This window comes from Microchirus variegatus (assembly GCF_963457635.1).
Source record: "Microchirus variegatus genome assembly, chromosome: 10".
Taxonomy (NCBI): Eukaryota; Metazoa; Chordata; class Actinopteri; order Pleuronectiformes; family Soleidae; genus Microchirus; species Microchirus variegatus.
In genome coordinates this window covers 9,775,166-9,792,919 of record NC_139811.1, presented here as the reverse complement: position 1 = coordinate 9,792,919, position 17,754 = coordinate 9,775,166, and the positions used below count along the sequence as shown (strand labels likewise).

At 43.3% G+C, this 17,754-nt stretch overlaps 1 protein-coding gene across 1 annotated transcript; it reads left to right on the top strand.

Moving 5' to 3' along the window:
• Nucleotides 1–8,826: 8,826 nt before the first annotated feature.
• mpst (mercaptopyruvate sulfurtransferase) lies at nucleotides 8,827–17,297 on the top strand. Its single transcript, XM_083896554.1, has 4 exons — nucleotides 8,827–9,437; nucleotides 10,896–11,190; nucleotides 13,095–13,708; nucleotides 16,850–17,297. Exons 1-4 carry the CDS (start codon nucleotides 8,849–8,851, stop codon nucleotides 17,146–17,148), a joined length of 1,797 nt encoding a protein of 598 aa, XP_083752680.1. The 5' UTR covers nucleotides 8,827–8,848; the 3' UTR covers nucleotides 17,149–17,297.
• The last annotated feature ends 457 nt before the right edge of the window (nucleotides 17,298–17,754 follow it).

Below are 17,754 nucleotides of genomic sequence, written 5' to 3'. Positions count from 1 at the left end.
TCATGCTGAAGCAGCCAACACAAGTAGCGTTCTGTCCCCATGCCCCACCCACTGGTGACGAGCGGCTTTATTTGCCGCATGTTAATGTACCATTTGTAGGACTGCTCAGGTACTGTGTGGTGTCTGAGAGCCTCCTGTACCATTTCGGGGGTGGAATGACGTTCACCAAGACCCACAGTCTCACCCAGCCCTAACAGAAGGTCAGCAGCCTTGGCTTTGCACTGGCCAGTGCCCTCCACATATGCCTGGTAGAAGGGGACTCCCAGATGATCCATCTCAGTCAGCCAAACAGCACCGCCATATCTTTCAATCAAAACCCGCTCTCCTTTGCGTGTTAGTTTTCTGCCAAACTGGGGCTGACCGTCTTGGACCCACTCTACACAGTCAGCAGATGGCATCATGGGGATGGCCTGGTCAAGAGGCACTCTTGGTAGTCCATTTTTGTCATTCAGCTTACTCAGCATGGCCGTAACATGTTTAAGGCTTCCAGCAGTGTCGATAATTATCTCTGGGTGATTCTTCAACATGGACTTGGTGAGATGAGCCAGGTATCCCTCTGCTGTGGACATGGCATTGTCCATGTCGCCCAACAGTTCACACTCCACGTGGTAGAACTGGTTCAGGTGTGTGGCATCAGGATCTTCCCCTCTAAAGCTGGGCGATATGTAGTAGGTCCCCGGCAGGTTCTCTTGGAAGCGAAGAAAGTACTCAAGGACAAATTGCATCGAGTCTGCCAGGTAGATGTCCTGCCCCATCAGATTAATAGAAACTGGTTCTGAGTCAGATCCCAGACCCATCGGTGAGGAGATGGTGTCTGTGGTGAGAGGAGTCAGGGCGTAGGCATAACGGCGGGAGCTGTGGAAGTATTCCACCGTGCTGTGGAAGAGAGTGTTTTGAATCTGGAACATGTTGCGATACCACTGGCTCTTGATGGCAAGTGTGGAGTGGGAGTGAGGGTTAGCCCATGAACGAGGAGGCCTACTGCTGGTGATTTTTGAGTGGATTGTTTTGAGGATCTCAGGATCAACAGCTGAACCGTCCAATGATGACACATATCCAGGGTAGCTTTGAAAATATTCTGGTTGCAGCTCAGCAGGCTTGGTTCCATTAGGCCGGGGTACCAGAGGGATCAGCTTGGCATGAGCATAGTCAATCTCAAACCCCTCAAAGATCAGTGCAACACCTCGAGCTCTCATCCCCTCTTCCAGTAGTCGGGCAACTTTATGAATGGCTAAGATCATTGCTTTGAAGTCAGCTTTGTCTAATCTGAAGAGGTCACTGGATAGAGGTTTGCGTGGTACGACAACAGTAAGTCCAGGAGTGTTGGGATATGGTGTAAGGAAGGCGACATGCTCATTGTCTTCCCACACTCTCCACTGTTGCTGTTCGCCACGCACAATACGGCTGAATAGGTTATCATTGCAAGGGTCCCCAAAGAAATCAAAGCAAGAGGGTGCGTTTGGTGTTGGTAATTTGTTTCTGATCTTAGCCTGGACTTGGGTCAGTGCTTCGTCATCCCACCTGGGGCCACTTTTCGAATTGCAGTAGCCAGGATCGTAAGCATGGAATTCCTCTTCGCTAGCAAGATGGGGCTGCCACTTTGCATCAAGGCCCTGAAGTGGGAGCAGTCTGATTTGTGCTGGATGATCGGGGGTTGGATTGAAAACCAAGGCACAGCGGTGCACTCCCAAACGCTCACATAGTAAGTTTGACACAGCTCTGGCTCCCTCTAGCATAGCCACAAAATCAGGTGTGGCCAAGTGGAAGATGCTGTTTGGTCCACTGAGAGTCTTTCTTGTCAGAATAGTTGATCCAGGGGTCCAGGGATTGGGATTCAGGTAAGCAACCAGCTCATCTGTTTCCCAGATCACACTAGAGAAGCTTTTCAGGGGCCTGAGGACCTCCACACGTGAAATGCCATTTATCATGGAGGCCACAAACATCACCCCAGCATTTGTTTCAATGATGGCTTCACCTTTAGTGTCAACAGCAATAATTCCTGCACAGACATCATTCACATTTTCAGCAATCACCTCTCGGCATGCCTGCCTAAGGCTACAGCCTTTGTGATGGTAGAGACTGGCTATTTTCTGGGAAATGGTATGCCTTAGAAATACATCTCCATCTCCAGAGCAGGTGATTGCTACCTTGTCATCAGCATATATTCCTGCTCCGACTACTGCTGTGTCCCCAACTCGCCCCTTCAGTTTTCCTACTAAGCCGCCTGTGGAGGATGCAGCAGCCAACCCATTCCAACGATCCAAGGCCACAGCTCCAACTGTTTGAGGGTGATTGTTTTTTGAGGAATTTCCTCCACTGAGCTTTGCAGTTAACTCTCTGTGACGTATATCAGTGTAGAAATAATCTCGCCCGACAGGTATCTCCTTCTCCGCTGACACTTGCAGAAACTCCTCAGCCCCGTCTCCCACTATGAGTGAGTGTGAGCTTTTCTCCATGATGCACCTGGCTGCTTTTATTGGGTTCTTCACACTTTTCACACAAGCAACAGATCCTGATTTCCTTGTGGTCCCATCTACAATTGTTGCTTCCAGTTCATTTACCCCATCTTTATTAAATACTGAGCCTTTGCCTGCATTAAACAGGAAGCAGTCTTCCAGAGCCTCCACTGACCTTTGCACTGCATCCAGACTACTGCCACCCTGTTGAAGGATTTGGGATCCAAGGGTCAAAGATGTCTGTAGGGCAAACTCAATAACTCCTATCACAAGGGGGTTCAGCATCATATCTTCTCCGGCTCCACCATGGATCACTATAGCATAGTCTGGCCTCATGCCTGAGGTAGTATCAGCAGTGCTTTTCACACTGTTTGGGCTCTCTGAACAGCGGTGTGTATCTCCATTCACTTTCATTGCTTGACCCTGTTGGAACAGACACTCCAGGGCTCCCATCTGACTTGCAATCGCATATCTCACAGCTAGTAGCATCACTAACTTCAAATTTATTTTCAGATTTTCCTGAAGTTTTTTCAGTACTGGTGCAAAGCTCCCTTTCCCATTAAGCACGATTTGAACCTTGTCTCTTCTTCCAAGGTAGGCAACAGCCAGCTGATCTTGGGCATAGACATTGCCGACACCACACTCTACACCCTCCATCAGATCTGAACCGGTTAGGTAAATAGACGGACATCCGAAGGGGTTCAGAAACTTCTTCAGTGGATTGTCAGATGGCAAAATGTGTCGCAGGGCAGCGAGATGAGGACCAATACCATGACCAGTTTTAGTGTTTTTGATGAGACTCTTGTGCTCCAAAAATGCAACATGGAACAATCGTAGGATGTCAGTAGTGTAATGCATCGTGTTATCTGGGCCTATGCAGGATGCCAAGGCTCCGACTAACCTTTGAGAATTTGTGGTGATTGAGTATGTAGGATCACACCGACCATGCTTGTAGTGGCGCATATGAGTCGGCGTGACAAGTATGTGACCGGTGGCAGATTCCCCAAGAGTCTGCCTCAGGGAAAGTTGCAAAGAGAAGTTAATCCAGGCATCATACAAGCCTCTATGTCCTCTGATAGTAGAAAACACGTCAGGATAGGAGGGCAAATCAAAAGTGAGAACTGGGTGAGATGTTTTTATACCAGGACTTGGTTTGAGGAGGGTAAGACCTTGCAATGGGAATGTTAGAGAAGTTGGGGAGACAGAATTAGAATGATTTAATGTGACAGACCCATTCACATTTTCAGGTGAAGTCTGAACAAGTTTTAGATCGACTGTCTCAGACAAAGTATACACACGCTCAGTCATAAGCACAGCTACCATCCCATCCAAAGCACTGTGCTCGTATAACATTCCAGCTGTTCCATCCTTGAATACCACCAGGTTTGCCACCTGTCACAAAAAGACAAAAATAGAATAATTCATTCATTATTTTTGTTATTTGGCATCTGTCTTCTATCTTGACATTGCATGTGTGTGTGTGTCAATACCTTATCATAGTATCTCAAACATGGACTGTCTCCTCCTCCTGCAAGCCTCACTGAATTTAGGATATCTGCCACATCAGAGGGGGCATCCTGGTCTTCCAGGCAGAGCGTTAGCACAGCACTTTCCATCAGCCCCAATGACTCTGCTGCTTCCCCTCCTCTCCCCAGGATCTGTTCCCTGATGCCAGCCCAGGTTTTACGGTCCAGAGCTGAGAGGCTGCAAATGGCTGAAGGATCGTTCTGTTCTCCTGCCCTGGGTTCATCCATCACCTGAGCCAGCTGTTCATAGATGTCAATGAATGGTCGAGCAGTTAATGGCCCACCGGTGCTGGGACGCCGGAGTATGTCAACCGGGAAGACTCCTCCAACACAGGTGATGATGGCATGTAGACTATCTGGGTAGACCTGGAAAATGAAAAGCTACAGATTAGATTTTGGATTCACATTGACAAATACCACTCCCTCCATCTTTGTCCTGATTTGTATCTTACCTTAATTTGATCTTGAGTCCTTCCAGGAAGCCGACTAGCGGCAAACACCTCTGACTGCTGTGTGCGCTCCATTGGTACGTCGCCCTCCAGAAGCAAGGGCTCACTGTACAGCTTTGCCGCTGCCCATAGTAGAGCAGCTGCCCTCTCTAGCTGGGTGCTTCTCTGTGCTTTGGATGGAGGAAGTACCGCAGGGAGGGCCGTAGATGTTGGCAGGGGGTCATCACATGAAAGCAGGCTTTTCTTAAACTGATGTGTTACCCAGTTCTCCTGGTTTGCAAGTCTAGTTGCAAACTTCTGCTGGGCCTCTTGAAGGAGCTCCCTCTGCTGATCCAGGACATTTTTGAACTCAGGATAAAGGTCGGGACTCAAAGTGAGCTGGAGGACACGACTCACTTCTTTCAAGGTGACGTCTAAGTTTGGAACAGGATAGTCTGGAAGGTTCATCCTTTTGGTATTGGGGTGTCTTGTTTGAGAAAGACAAAAGAGAGAGAGCATAGGTCATGCATTTGAACAGAAAACACACAGCATATCATACAAAGCATAAAATGACTTGATGCATTTTGTATTTAATCTAAGAAAACAAATGCTTTTAGCCTCAACAGACAAAAAAAACTTAGCAGTGGTTATGTATCGTACACATGAAACAGGAGGTAAGCTATGCTAAGTATGACAAGACGTGGCTGTATATGACGAAACAAAACAAACATGCATATTGCCATCCCACAAATTTGGGAGGTGAGGCCTTAAGTTATTTTAATATCATACAATCAAATAATGCATTTGTGAAATGCATTAGTCTATGGGTGAATTCCAATTCCTTGATTTACCCTCATTCTAAAAAATTAAGTTAAGGGGCAAGTTTAAGGGCTGTATCGCCCTCAATATTGAGATTTTCCGAGACCACCCTTGGGAGCAAAGGGCTACTCAGAATGCATTGCGTGTTTTGACATAACAAAGATGGCGCCGAAAGCAGCGAAACGAGTATGCTACAAATTAAGTATTTTCTTTGTTAATAGAGATATAAAAACTATGAAAACCATTGTATTATCTTAGTTTAGGCCCATATTATGGATTACTGACGTCATTGTTGCGTAACATTTATTTTTATTTTACGATCTTTTGTCAATAGCCGGCCGGTTGCGGACAAGCGAATGCTTGCTATCGTTTATTTTTCAATAAGCCGTGGTGTGTGGTAGCTGTCAGCTGAATATGTCCGTGGTTGTGGTATTTGTATGAGTATCATCTTATAACTAACTGACAACCTAATAACTTGACTGACAAACGTAAATGTGTTCTTCTTCTTCTTTTTTGGAGTTGACAGACTGGACGCAGCTTTCGCGTTATTCTGCCCCCCACAGTCTGAAGACGTATCTGCATTTAAGGGGTGTCCCATTTCTAAGTGACAATATAACCCTCAACTCTTGGTTTTGAGGGACAGTTAAGATTAAGGGTTGAGCTTGAGGGTTAAGATTGACGGTTAAGAGGAATTGGAATTGGCCCTAAGATCAAATGAATGAAAAACTAGGAATGATACACCTATACTGCTTGAGATGTATAGCGCTAATTAGCTAACGTTAGCCAAACTATGGTGATTGCAGGGAAAGCATGTACCTTCCCCTACCCCGGGTTAACATATTTGAACATGGATGCTCTGTGCCCACCTTATGGAGTCGTTAGCTGTGGACTCTCAAGTCTCGTTCTTCAGAAAGTGTCAGGATTTCTTTTCCCCCGTCAGGCTTTAGACAAACAACAACACAACAAAATGAGCACAATGCACAATATCGCCGGGCCTTCTGCATATCACCCGATATCACGTCATCGGCCCTTTACATTCGCTTCACATGATGTCCAACCGTTCTCACATTAGCGGAGCCAGTTAAGTTAATTATCTGGATTTTGGCAAAGGGGCAGCTGAGCGTAACACAGGTCTCTTTGTATATTCATGTGGTGAACACATGAATGGAATGTATCCAGATTTGACTTGTGTGTGTGTGTGTGGGAGACATTTCCCCGTATGGTCATACTGACAGTAAGGGCCAATAACCAAGCCCATCTGCTCACGTGGATGCAGTCACTCCCGTTTTATTATTCCTCTGCCCAAAAATAAAGCTTGGCATGTTGTTCTTAGCGGTTGTCATTTGATGCCTCACTGTATGACTGTCGGGAAAATTAAATTTCTCCTGATTCGTCTAATTGGTTCAAGGCATCCACACAAAGTTGAATTCGGCATCTATGAAGTCGATCTCGTGATTTATATCAGATAGTTAATACAGACAGTGAGTGTATTGGCACATATTATTCTTTTATCCCATTATCGTGTCATGTTTCATTTCACTGTAAATGTTTGGCAAAAGAGACAGAGGGTAAATAACAAATAAATACTACTTTTTAAGATTTAATGATTATTTTGGTTCATACGTCAAGAACAAGGGTGTCATTTCAGAAAATACAGCTGCTGTTTCACACAATTGTGTGTGAGCTTACCGCCGTCACCCAAAGACGACAAAAGTCAACTGAATTTTGTTTAAAGTATTATAGTATTTTTGAAAATGTCAATAAGAACATCTTTGAACAGACGTCGAGGAAGGAAACAGTTGTCAGTTTTTTCAACTTAAGATGTTTTATCAAAGATATTCACAGTGAATTTACTCGCTGTAAATGGGCCCCTTTCTTTAATTTCAAATTTCAGGAGTAGAATTGCTCCCACTAACAATTATCCATCCATCCATCCATTATCTATCACTTTATCCTCCAGCAGAGGGTCGCGGTGGGTGCTGTGCCCATCTCAGCTGACAGTGGGCGATAGGCGGGGTACACCCCGGACAGTCCATCGCAGGGACACATATAGAGACAAACAACCATTCACTCACACTCTCACGCCTACGGTCAATTTAGAGTGACCAATTCACTAACCACTAACAATTATCGCAATAAAAATGTTCCTATAGCAGCATATTTCTTACAAATATTGGAGAAAATGACCTCTTTACAGTTTTCTACAATAGTCACAGACCCATTTGTATAGCAAATCAAAAGCTTACCTTTCGATACAGAAATGTCTCCCAGATCTGTCCGGTTGGTTGGACGGACGTTCAGTCAGTGGTCGGAGAACTTTGTCTGACGACGAAAAACAACGTTGCATCTATAATACAGGAGCAGTGACTCCAATTAACCAATTCAGCTCCGTCCCTCCCTCTCGCTCTCGCTCTCTCATTTGCTGTGTGTCTATTTCCTGTTTTGTTTACAGAGAATTCAGGCTGAATTCTTAATGTTAATGTCCGAGGTGAGACGGAGAATAAGAAGGAACGGAGATCTGGTTTAAAAAACGATATAGAAAAGTGACTCAAATAACCACTCGTTACCACCAAAACATGCAGAAGACCATGTTCACAGCAGCAGCCAGTTTATTAGGAACACATATAAAGACATCCAAAGCACAGAGATAGATTTGTTGTAGTTTGTATAAGATAATGTGATAATGTGATCACACAAAGGCAAACTTAAGACAAAGGTCAAAAGGTCAAGGTCAAAGTATAAACACTGGGGTGATTGAGCCTTTGCTGTTGCTGCTCCCAGGCTCTGGAATAAACTCCCTGTTGAGATGCGTCTTATCTCTGACCTGGGCCTCTTCAAATCAAGGCTAAAAACCAATTTATTTAGGATGGCTTTTAATACCGAGTAGTATGGTGACACTTTTTAAAAATCTTTTTAATCTTATTCTATCTTAAGATAGAATAAGATTAAAAAGATTTTTATTTTGCGCTATTTTATTGTTGTACTGTCTTTAATTACTCTTATGTGTTTCCTCTTTATTTATTTAATTGTTGTAAAGCACTTTGGATCACCGAAAGGATTGTTGTACAGGGCTGTATAAATAAAGTACATTCACATTCACATTTACATTACAAAAGTTAACATGTATTCATTCAAAACAAATAAAATCTTACTTACTGTACAAAAAAACACTAGCATAAATAAAAGCTTAGGCTAGCTGCCTTTTTCTCCCAGAAGTTCGGAAAAATAAAATGTACACAAATAACACAAACTGGTGTTTTGTGTGGTTTAAAAAAAAAAAAAAAAGATTTTTGAAGTTTATGAATCGATTCAGAATCGTGGATGATTAGAATCGCGATTCATATGTGAACAGATAGATAGATAGATAGATAGATAGATAGATAGATAGATAGATAGATAGATAGATAGATAGATAGATAGATAGATAGATAGATAGATAGTACAGTGCAGTACAGTACTACTGTACTTCATCTGACACCATAACATGAGGATGGATCTGTACTTTGTACTTCTTCCACCAGGGTGTCCCAAATTCTGACTTCCGAGTTTGAAACGCATCATCCAGTCTCAGGTTCCCTCTGGTGTTCGGGACTTGTATTTCCCACCACCGGTCCTGGTCATGGCGGCTCAGGTCCGTGCTCTCGTGTCCGGACAGTGGCTCGCAGATGCCGTCAGGTCAAAACTCGTCGGACCCAAACTTCGCATCCTCGACTCTTCGTGGTATCTGCCGAAGTTGAAGCGGGACCCGAAAGCTGAATTCGCCCAGCAGCACATTCCGGGCTCGTTGTTTTTCGACATAGACGAATGTTCGGACAGGAGCTCGGCGTTCGATCACATGCTGCCGACTTGCAGCGACTTCTCTCGGTATGTGGGAGATCTGGGCATCGGGAACGACACCCACGTCGTCGTTTACGACACCAGCGACTTCGGCTCGTACAGCGCGCCGCGGGTGTGGTGGATGTTCCGGCTGTTCGGGCACGACATGGTGTCGGTGCTGGACGGAGGCATGAAGAACTGGCTCAGTGACGGTCACCCGCTGACCTCTGAGAGTTCAACACCGGAGCGAAGACACTTCAAAGCCGCCATGAACCAGTCGTGGGTGAAGAACTACGAAGAAGTTCTGGAGAACATCAGGACCAAGCAGGCCCAGGTGGTGGACGCGAGGTCAGCGGGGAGGTTCAGGGGGATCGAGCCGGAGCCCAGAGATGGTGAGAGGGGTCATCAGTTAGTGTTAAGTACACAACAACAACAACAATAACAGATAAAAACCACTCTCTGTTTCTAAATGAGGGCCAATAAAGTCAGCTAACATATGTGCACTGACTCCATTCAGAGAAGTATTTCCAGTTTTCCTGTTTGATTTCAGGCAAAGACACGTCATTAATAATAATGTTTAAATAAATACTACTGAAAAACATCTAATCGCAGTTTCAGGGCAATTCAAATATCACTGTGAGTGTATACAACACAGAAAAGCTGTTTAAAAAACATAATAGAAAAGACAATAAGCAGTTGAATTAAATCATATGTTGATGTTATCATAAATAAAACTATTGAAATGTATTTGTTTGTTTTAAAGATGTGTTAAAAGTGTTGGCCCAAGGTTGTATTCATGGTAGAGCTGCAACTAACTCATATTTTCATAAGCGATTAATCTGTTGATTATTTTCTCGGTTAATCAATTAATCGTTTGGTCCATAAAATGCAAGAACACGTTGATCAGTGTTTGTCAAAACTGGACATGCCGATGTTCTCGAACGTCTCGTGTTGTCCACAAACCAAAATGATTCAGTTTGAATTATTTCTTTGTTATGTGGATCAAAGAAATTAAATAAAATATTCACCTTTAACCATGTAAAGCCCAAAGCATTAGATAGTAAAGAAAATTCCAATTCTTTGAAACTGGAGCCACTATTGGTACTTCTGAACAACATTTTTTAATTGTTTTTTCAAATATCAATTACCATATAGGAGTTTTAATTTGTATTATATTTGATACAGCGGGTCACAATGCTCAAACATTCTTTTTTTCTTGAACAAAAAATACACAAACAAATCCAACTATTCCAACAAAAACAATGCAGCAATGGAACTGGCAGGGTGGAAGTCTGGAAGACACATTTCACTTATTCTTTACTCATTTTGTGGTTCACAACCTTTTTTATTATGAGTGATGGTCGGCTTGAAAACAGTTGTTCAGACAAAGATGCACTCTGCATTTCTCACAGTACACATGGTCAAAGTGGCCTAAGCAGTGCTTGCATCTCTGTCGGGGGGGCTCAAAAACTCATGTATCACATATGATACGTTTGGCTTTATAGGGCTAAGAAGCTAAAACAATCATAAAATCATGTTTTAATCATGAAAAAAGCTTCAAACCAATTAATCGATTATCAAAAGAGTTAACGAGACCAGCACCTGTCAGATGTGTGCCTGAACTTTCATCCATGCCTCATTATCTTCATTGGCAGATGATATACAGGTGATGAGTTTGTTGTCATAAATAAAGTAAAACATCCTCCTGATAAAAGCCCAGATATGTCAGCTAATGTCTCTCTGAGCTAGGTTTATTTGTGAGGCCAGAATTCTTCTTCTCTCTCACACTAAAGTGGTTTTATGGAATTCTGCTTTTATTCCATTTTCATAAAACTCCTCTCACCCCACAGACACGCTGCCAGGCCATTTCCCCGGTGCCGTCAACATGCCCTTCACGTCTTTCATGGACGCCTCTGGGAAGGAGCTGGGAACCGAAGGCCTGTCCAGCTTGTTCCGAGAGGCCGGAGTGGACCTGGAGCGTCCGCTGTGGGTCACGTGCGGTTCCGGCGTGACGGCGTGCCACGTGGTGCTCGCCGCTCACCTGCTCGGCCGCTCGGGTCTGTGCGTTTACGACGGCTCCTGGGCCGAGTGGTTCAAGAGGGCGCGTCCGGAGCACATCATCTCAGAGGGGGAGCAAAAGAAGATGTGAACGACTGACCAGAAAACTTAACAAATTAGTAATAATCTACACAAATCCATAAAATAACATGAATGTAGTTTTTGAGCCATGTCTTAAAAAACATTTCAAAACCACAGAAGACTGATTCTAGGAATAAAAATGTGCACTTTGTGAAGGATCATATCAATATTGTAAGTATTATTTAGTTTCCCGATAAATGGATTCCTGAAGTCTTGTTGTTTTGTCTCACTTTCTTTTACCTTTATTATAAACTATGTAACTGCACGGACAAAGAAAAGTCCTGCAATCAGTAACTACTACAGTAAATATTTGACTCTGCTGTGGAAACAAAAACTGACCGACCACGTTTCCCCTCACAACCTCTTAGAATATAGAAAATGGTTGTCCATGCAGGTTCAAGCCTAGTGTAATTTATTTGTATTTGATATTAGCTGTGTTGACAGTTGATTGCTCTCTGTAGAAGACCCTTGGCACCTTTTTTTTTTTAACCAGTGTTGTGGGGATCAAAGTACATACAGCACACACCAATGTGGATCGACCAATGGGCAAAAAGCACCATGACCGTACTGCGATTACATTACAACACCCTCATTTGCACCAGTCGCATCTTCCTTAATAACATACAGTCACACGAATACAAGAAAGTACATCCATAAATGTTGAAATACATATGCAAATATTGTTGCTGCTATATGTCAATTCATAATATATACTATTTGAACATGGAACGAGATAGAGCTGCACTCTGTATGTATTCTCCTTGGAAGATACAATAGTGCCCTCTAGTGTTCAAAGCTCATATTATAGGTTAGTGGTTCTCAATCCTGGTCCTGGTGAGGCCCACGGTGCCCTGTGCTGCAGTGTTTCCCAACAGCTGGTCCTCAGGGAACACTGCAAACCTGATTCAAACGGTCAGCTCGTCATCAAGATCTGCAGAAGCCTGATAACCAGCTGTTCATCTGAATCAGGTGTGTTGGAGCAGGAGAACATCTAAAACATGCAGGACAGAGGAGAAATATGGCTGTGTGTATAGGAGACTGTAATGAATGAATAGTGGTTTGATAGATGGATGGATAGATGTGGGTGCTTCACTTCAATTATAAAAAAGGTATGATATAAATATATACATTCAAAATAGTGTGTGTAAGTGTAAGCATAGGATATAAATAGCAACAGCAACATCGAGTATGAACGCGAGACGCTTGAGAAATACCAAGGGTCTGATCCCCACCCAGCATGTCCATGTCATAAGGGTTATACCGTATATTTGGGCATGGTGGCCTTTATTGCATTTTCACAAATCAGAGGCTGTGTCTTTATAAATCTTCAGAGTCTGTAGATTAATCCTGTCCAGATTTGAGAAGTCTAGATACAGTGGTTTTGGATCAGGACTTGGTCTAATGAGGTCTATATGTTGAAAAAAAGCAGTGAAATGTGCCTTTATTGCATTTTCACAAATAAAATAAAGATTTCACAAATCAGAGACTGTGTCTTTATTTATCGTCAGGCTCTGTAAAATAAACAAGTCCAGATTTGAGAAGTCTAGGTACAGTGGTTTTGGATCAGGACCCGAAGAAAGGGTTTTTTAAGGGTAACCCTTTAACCCTTTAAGGTACTACTCAACCATTTGGTTGACCGAATAAAAGTTTCACAAATACAACAGTGGGTTTCATGTGAGGTTAATGTCTTACCTAAAATGTCTAAAAGTGTTTTCACATCAACAAATGTCACAAAAACAGACACTCAGTGCACAAACAGTCGCTCTTAATTTGCCCTTAACTTTCCCCTTAAGTGCCGAATCAGAATCTGGCGAATCGGAGTTGTTTTTTTCCGTGAACTCTGTGACCTCCATACATCACATACTTCGCATACATGAAAACAACCCTCCGGTTCCCTCTGGTGTTTGCAGCTCGTATTTCCCACTCCTCCCGGTCATGGCAGCTCAGGTCCGCGCTCTCGTCTCCGGTAAGTGGCTCGCAAATGCCGTGAAAAGTAACCTCGTCGGACCCAAACTTCGCATCCTCGACTCTTCGTGGTACTTACCCGCCTGGGAGCGGAACCCGAAAGCTGAATTCGCCCAGCAGCACATCCCGGGCTCGCAGTATTTCGACTTAGACGAATGTTCGGACAAGAACTCCGTGTTCCATCACATGCTGCCGACTCGCAGCGACTTCTCTCGGTATGTGGGAGATCTGGGCATCGGGAACGACACCCACGTCGTCGTTTACGACACCAGCGACTTCGGCGCATACATTGCGCCGCGGGTGTGGTGGATGTTCCGGCTGTTCGGGCACGACATAGTGTCGGTGCTGGACGGAGGCATGAAGAACTGGCTCAGTGACGGTCACCCGCTGACCTCTGAGAGTTCAACGCCGGAGCGAAGACACTTCAAAGCCACCATGAACCAGTCCTATGTGAAGAACTATGAAGAAGTTCTGGAGAACATCAGGACCAAGCAGGCCCAGGTGGTGGACACCAGGTTTGCCGGCATGTTCCGTGGGATTGAGCCGGAGCTCCTAGAGGGTAAAGTTGACCAGACTTTCCTCCAAATATTTTATTACTACTATTATTATTATTATTTATTATTTACTTTATTATTTTAAAATTCAATTATTGAGGTCATGGTGTCAAGAGGCTTTTTTTTTCGTCTCGGGTCGGACAATGTTCCCGCAGAATTTCGTGAAATTCGGCGCAATTAAATTTTGGCCCGCTCCAAAATTTGCGTTGTGGGGGGGCGCGACTGAGCCATTTTGCATTGGTTTTTCGCAAGTCCATTATTGAATAAATTTTTTTGGGCAGTTCTGATGTGTGTGGCAATTTTCGTCCATTTTCACAAACGTTTAGGGCACATATGTCAAACTCAAGGCCTGGGGGCCAGATTTGGCCCGCCACGTGTGGCTCGGGAGTGATTAATTGGTCTTAAAAATCTGTGTTAAAATAGGTCTATATATATTTATATATTTTTTTTAATTAGACCCTACAGTATTTCAGATACAGCCCTCTACCAAACGGTTGAGACGTCTGTTCATAATAGACCTGGTTTGTTTTATTCATAAAGGACAACATTCAGAACAAGTCACATTAAGTGCAATTTCTTGACCAATATTACTCACTAACAAATAGTTTTTTGGTGGTTGTGCAACAGCAAATATGGTTGTTGACCTGTTGTGCTACTGCAGTGAATGATTTTTGTCAGAGGTGCAACAACAGTGGTGCCACACCAAACGGTAGGTTGAGTTCAGCTTGATGCATTTTTCAGTGAGATATAGTGAATTCAAGTGTGATCAACCAAATGGTTGAGTAGTACCTTAAAGGGATAAAGGGTTCTCTAGATCAAAATGCTTACTGGAACCATTAGTGTTACCAAGAACCCTTGAAAGGCCCTTGTTCCGACCGCGTTACAAACTCGACAAGAGTTCTAACCACTACACCATCCATGTGGCCCCCATCAGTAAGCTCAAATGTGTTATTTCGTTGTCTAACAATGAGATTAACGGGCAAATGCATTCCAAATATGTCAATTTTTCATTATCAGGTGGCTAACATCTGTTTTCTCTTCTTTGCCCCCATTGGCAGCTGTGTTATCAGTGACAGCAAGTGTACCAGGCATGGTTCACAGAAACGACATCATGCACAGTGTCTCTCTTGGCAAAGCAAGTATTGATAAGAGACAACATTGTCCCTAGCTGTCACTGAAGGTTTCAAGTCGTTTTCACCCACACCCTGTGAACTGTGTGTGATTCCCCCCCAGGCAGAGCCTTAATACAAAACCACTCCCTAATCACTACCACTTCACTTCAGCTCAAGTTACACTTGGCAACGGTGGAAGGTATTAAAAAAGGAGTCCAACTATGAGACACACACCTCGTAGAGAAATCCACAGACGTCTTTCTCGCTTCACTGGCGCCACTGCTGCTGCTGGCAGAGCCTGTTGTTGTGGGTCAATGTGGGTGCAGCAAGAGGCCTGAAAATTCTGCTTTCATGTATTTTTTTAACTGTGAATTAAAAACAATACACAATTGTGGAACTTAAAGGGGACATATTTAGCAAAATCAACTTTTTTATCATGTTAATACTTATATTAGTTAGTTAGTTTCCTGTGTCTCATTTGCATTTAAAGGGGCCATATTATACTAAATCATCTTTTTAATCAGTCAAATCCTTAAATGAGTTTAACTTGCAGAAATAGAGTATATGTGTCTACTTTAAAATCTTTCTATAAAAAGCTAACTGAATACGGTGCAGGTCAAAAATACTGCGTTCATGGAACGAGACGAAACTCTCTGCTGCATATACACCAAATGGTAAGGGGGAAAAAAACCAGTAAAACAAGAAATGCGTATTTCATCATCGCATTACGTGTGATGATGTAGCAATCATGACAAAGTGAGTCTGGGACCAAAATGGAAAGTGACGGATGTTATTTTTAAGAGTTGGGGATAACATGCACATTGTCCTCATTGCAGTTATTTGTTATAGGACATGTAAATGAAGTCATTATAAGGAGCTGGCACTCCTTAACAGTGTTTCAAAGTGCTTTTATGATGCCGTGACATTAATCCATCATTCAAGCTAACTGGAACTCAGCCATCATTCATACCATTGTTCATATACATCTATGATCTTCCCCTTTGTGAAGGACCAGTTTAGGTGTGTCTTTATTGTCACAATAAGCATGCATAGTATTTGCCATGTGAATGATTTATGATAACATTAAAGCAAGAATGAATCTGTGACATGTGTATATACACAGAGCTCTTTCTCTCTCTTTGCTGTGGACATGTTGATTTTTCCCCCTACACTCTTCAACAGCTTCTCTTACGGTTCTTTCACACCTACAGCATTTGGTGCGCAATCGGTTAGTTGGCGTAGGTGTGAATGTAATCTCGGTCCTTTGGTGCACACCAAATCAACCTGCCTGAAGTGGTGGTCTCGCAACGATTTAGCCGCCCTACTTTGGTACGGTTCCTGGGCGCCTCAAACCTTTGCGCCGTTCTTCTCAGCCCAGCTTCAATCCCCACCGGGCGCATTACAGCAGCTCAGCCTTGCGAGCCAGCAGTATTCACACAAGAAGTGACGCCCGGTGGAAATCGGAGGTTATTCCGGTTCCAGTGCAGATGGTCTTTGCGGTCTATTTTGGTTTGTTTAGAACCATGCATATGTGAAAGCAAACCTTACCCACGTCTGTTTGCTACATTGTAACATCTTTCTGGTGCGGACCAAAACAGTCGAACTATAGGTGTGAACGCTCCCTTAATGTTGGGTTAAAACCTCCATCTGGACTTCTGTGCTTCACTTGACTGATTTGCTTCGTAGCAGGTGTTCTTCAAGGCAAGGCCCCTGTCTCTGCTCCCCTTAAGCACCTCTTCTTTCTCTTGATCCATGGCCATGATCCAGTTTTCTCCTTCTTCCCTCTGTTTTCAGGGTCTGTACCAGTGGAATATGTACTGTGTTGTATTTACGTGTCACGGATGACGGATCGCTCTTACGTTTATCACATAAAAACATGTTTGGAGTGCCATTTAGACATTATACATTATACACACTACTACCAATGCTAATGTGTTTTGTTCAAATCAGTCATCGCTCAACTCATGTTAAAAGAAGATATGTGGATATTGGCTTTAAAATGACAAAGTGTACTCTTCTGTCTCCCCCACGCAGACATTCTGCCAGGCCATTTCCCAGGTACAATCAACATGCCCTTCACTTCTTTTGTTGATGACTCTGGAAAGGAGCTGGGGACTCCAGACTTGGCCAAGCTGTTCAGAGAAGCAGGAGTGGACCTGGAGCGTCCACTGTGGGCAACCTGCACCACTGGTGTGACGGCGTGCCACGTGGCTCTGGCTGCACATTTGCTCGGCTACCCTGGTGTGAGCGTCTATGACGGCTCCTGGTCCGAATGGTTCAAGAGGGCATGCCCAGAATATATCATCTCAGAGGGAGAGGAAAAGAAGAGATAAACAAACAAGAGGAGAGGCAGTGGACTAATACAAACACTGCTGTATGAACCATATATGTATCTATATGCACAATGAGTGTATATATAAATCCCTTACTAATGTGGGTTCGGGTAAATGTCAGAAATCTTTGTTGTTAACCACAAAAAAGTATAAATAACCTTGAAAAATGTACAACATTTTATGTTATGTTTAAAACTGCTCATTTGTGGTGAAGATTCTGGTAAAGGTGCACTATGTAATATCTACATTTTTAATTTTATAATAAATGGGTGCTTGATTTCTTCTGGTAGGTTGTCATGTTTTTTGTTTATCTGTTAGTTCTCTCTTTTAAAATTAAACTAATTTGCACATGGAAAAACACTGAACTACTAAATTTAAAAATAAATAAATACTGGACTGGAATACTGAAAAGACGGTGAGGTCCTGGGCCATGTTTTCATTATAACATGATATTAAGTGGGGGGCCGTATGCAATCGATTGCGGGGCCGCATGTGGCCACCGGGCCGCCAGTTTGAGACCCCTGCTTTAAAGCCAGTAAACATTGACAGGACACTCAGATTGTGCTTTACTTTCACCTTACTTTATTTATTTATTTAATTTAATTA

Bases quoted from the DNA above. Each gene is read 5' to 3' on its own strand.
- mpst (XM_083896554.1), top strand. From the start codon at position 8,849: ATGGCGGCTCAGGTCCGTGCTCTCGTGTCCGGACAGTGGCTCGCAGAT. The intron at 11,191-13,094 runs GTGAACGACTGA...TGGTGTTTGCAG, and splicing joins GAGGGGGAGCAAAAGAAGAT to CTCGTATTTCCCACTCCTCC. The intron at 13,709-16,849 runs GTAAAGTTGACC...TCCCCCACGCAG, and splicing joins TGAGCCGGAGCTCCTAGAGG to ACATTCTGCCAGGCCATTTC.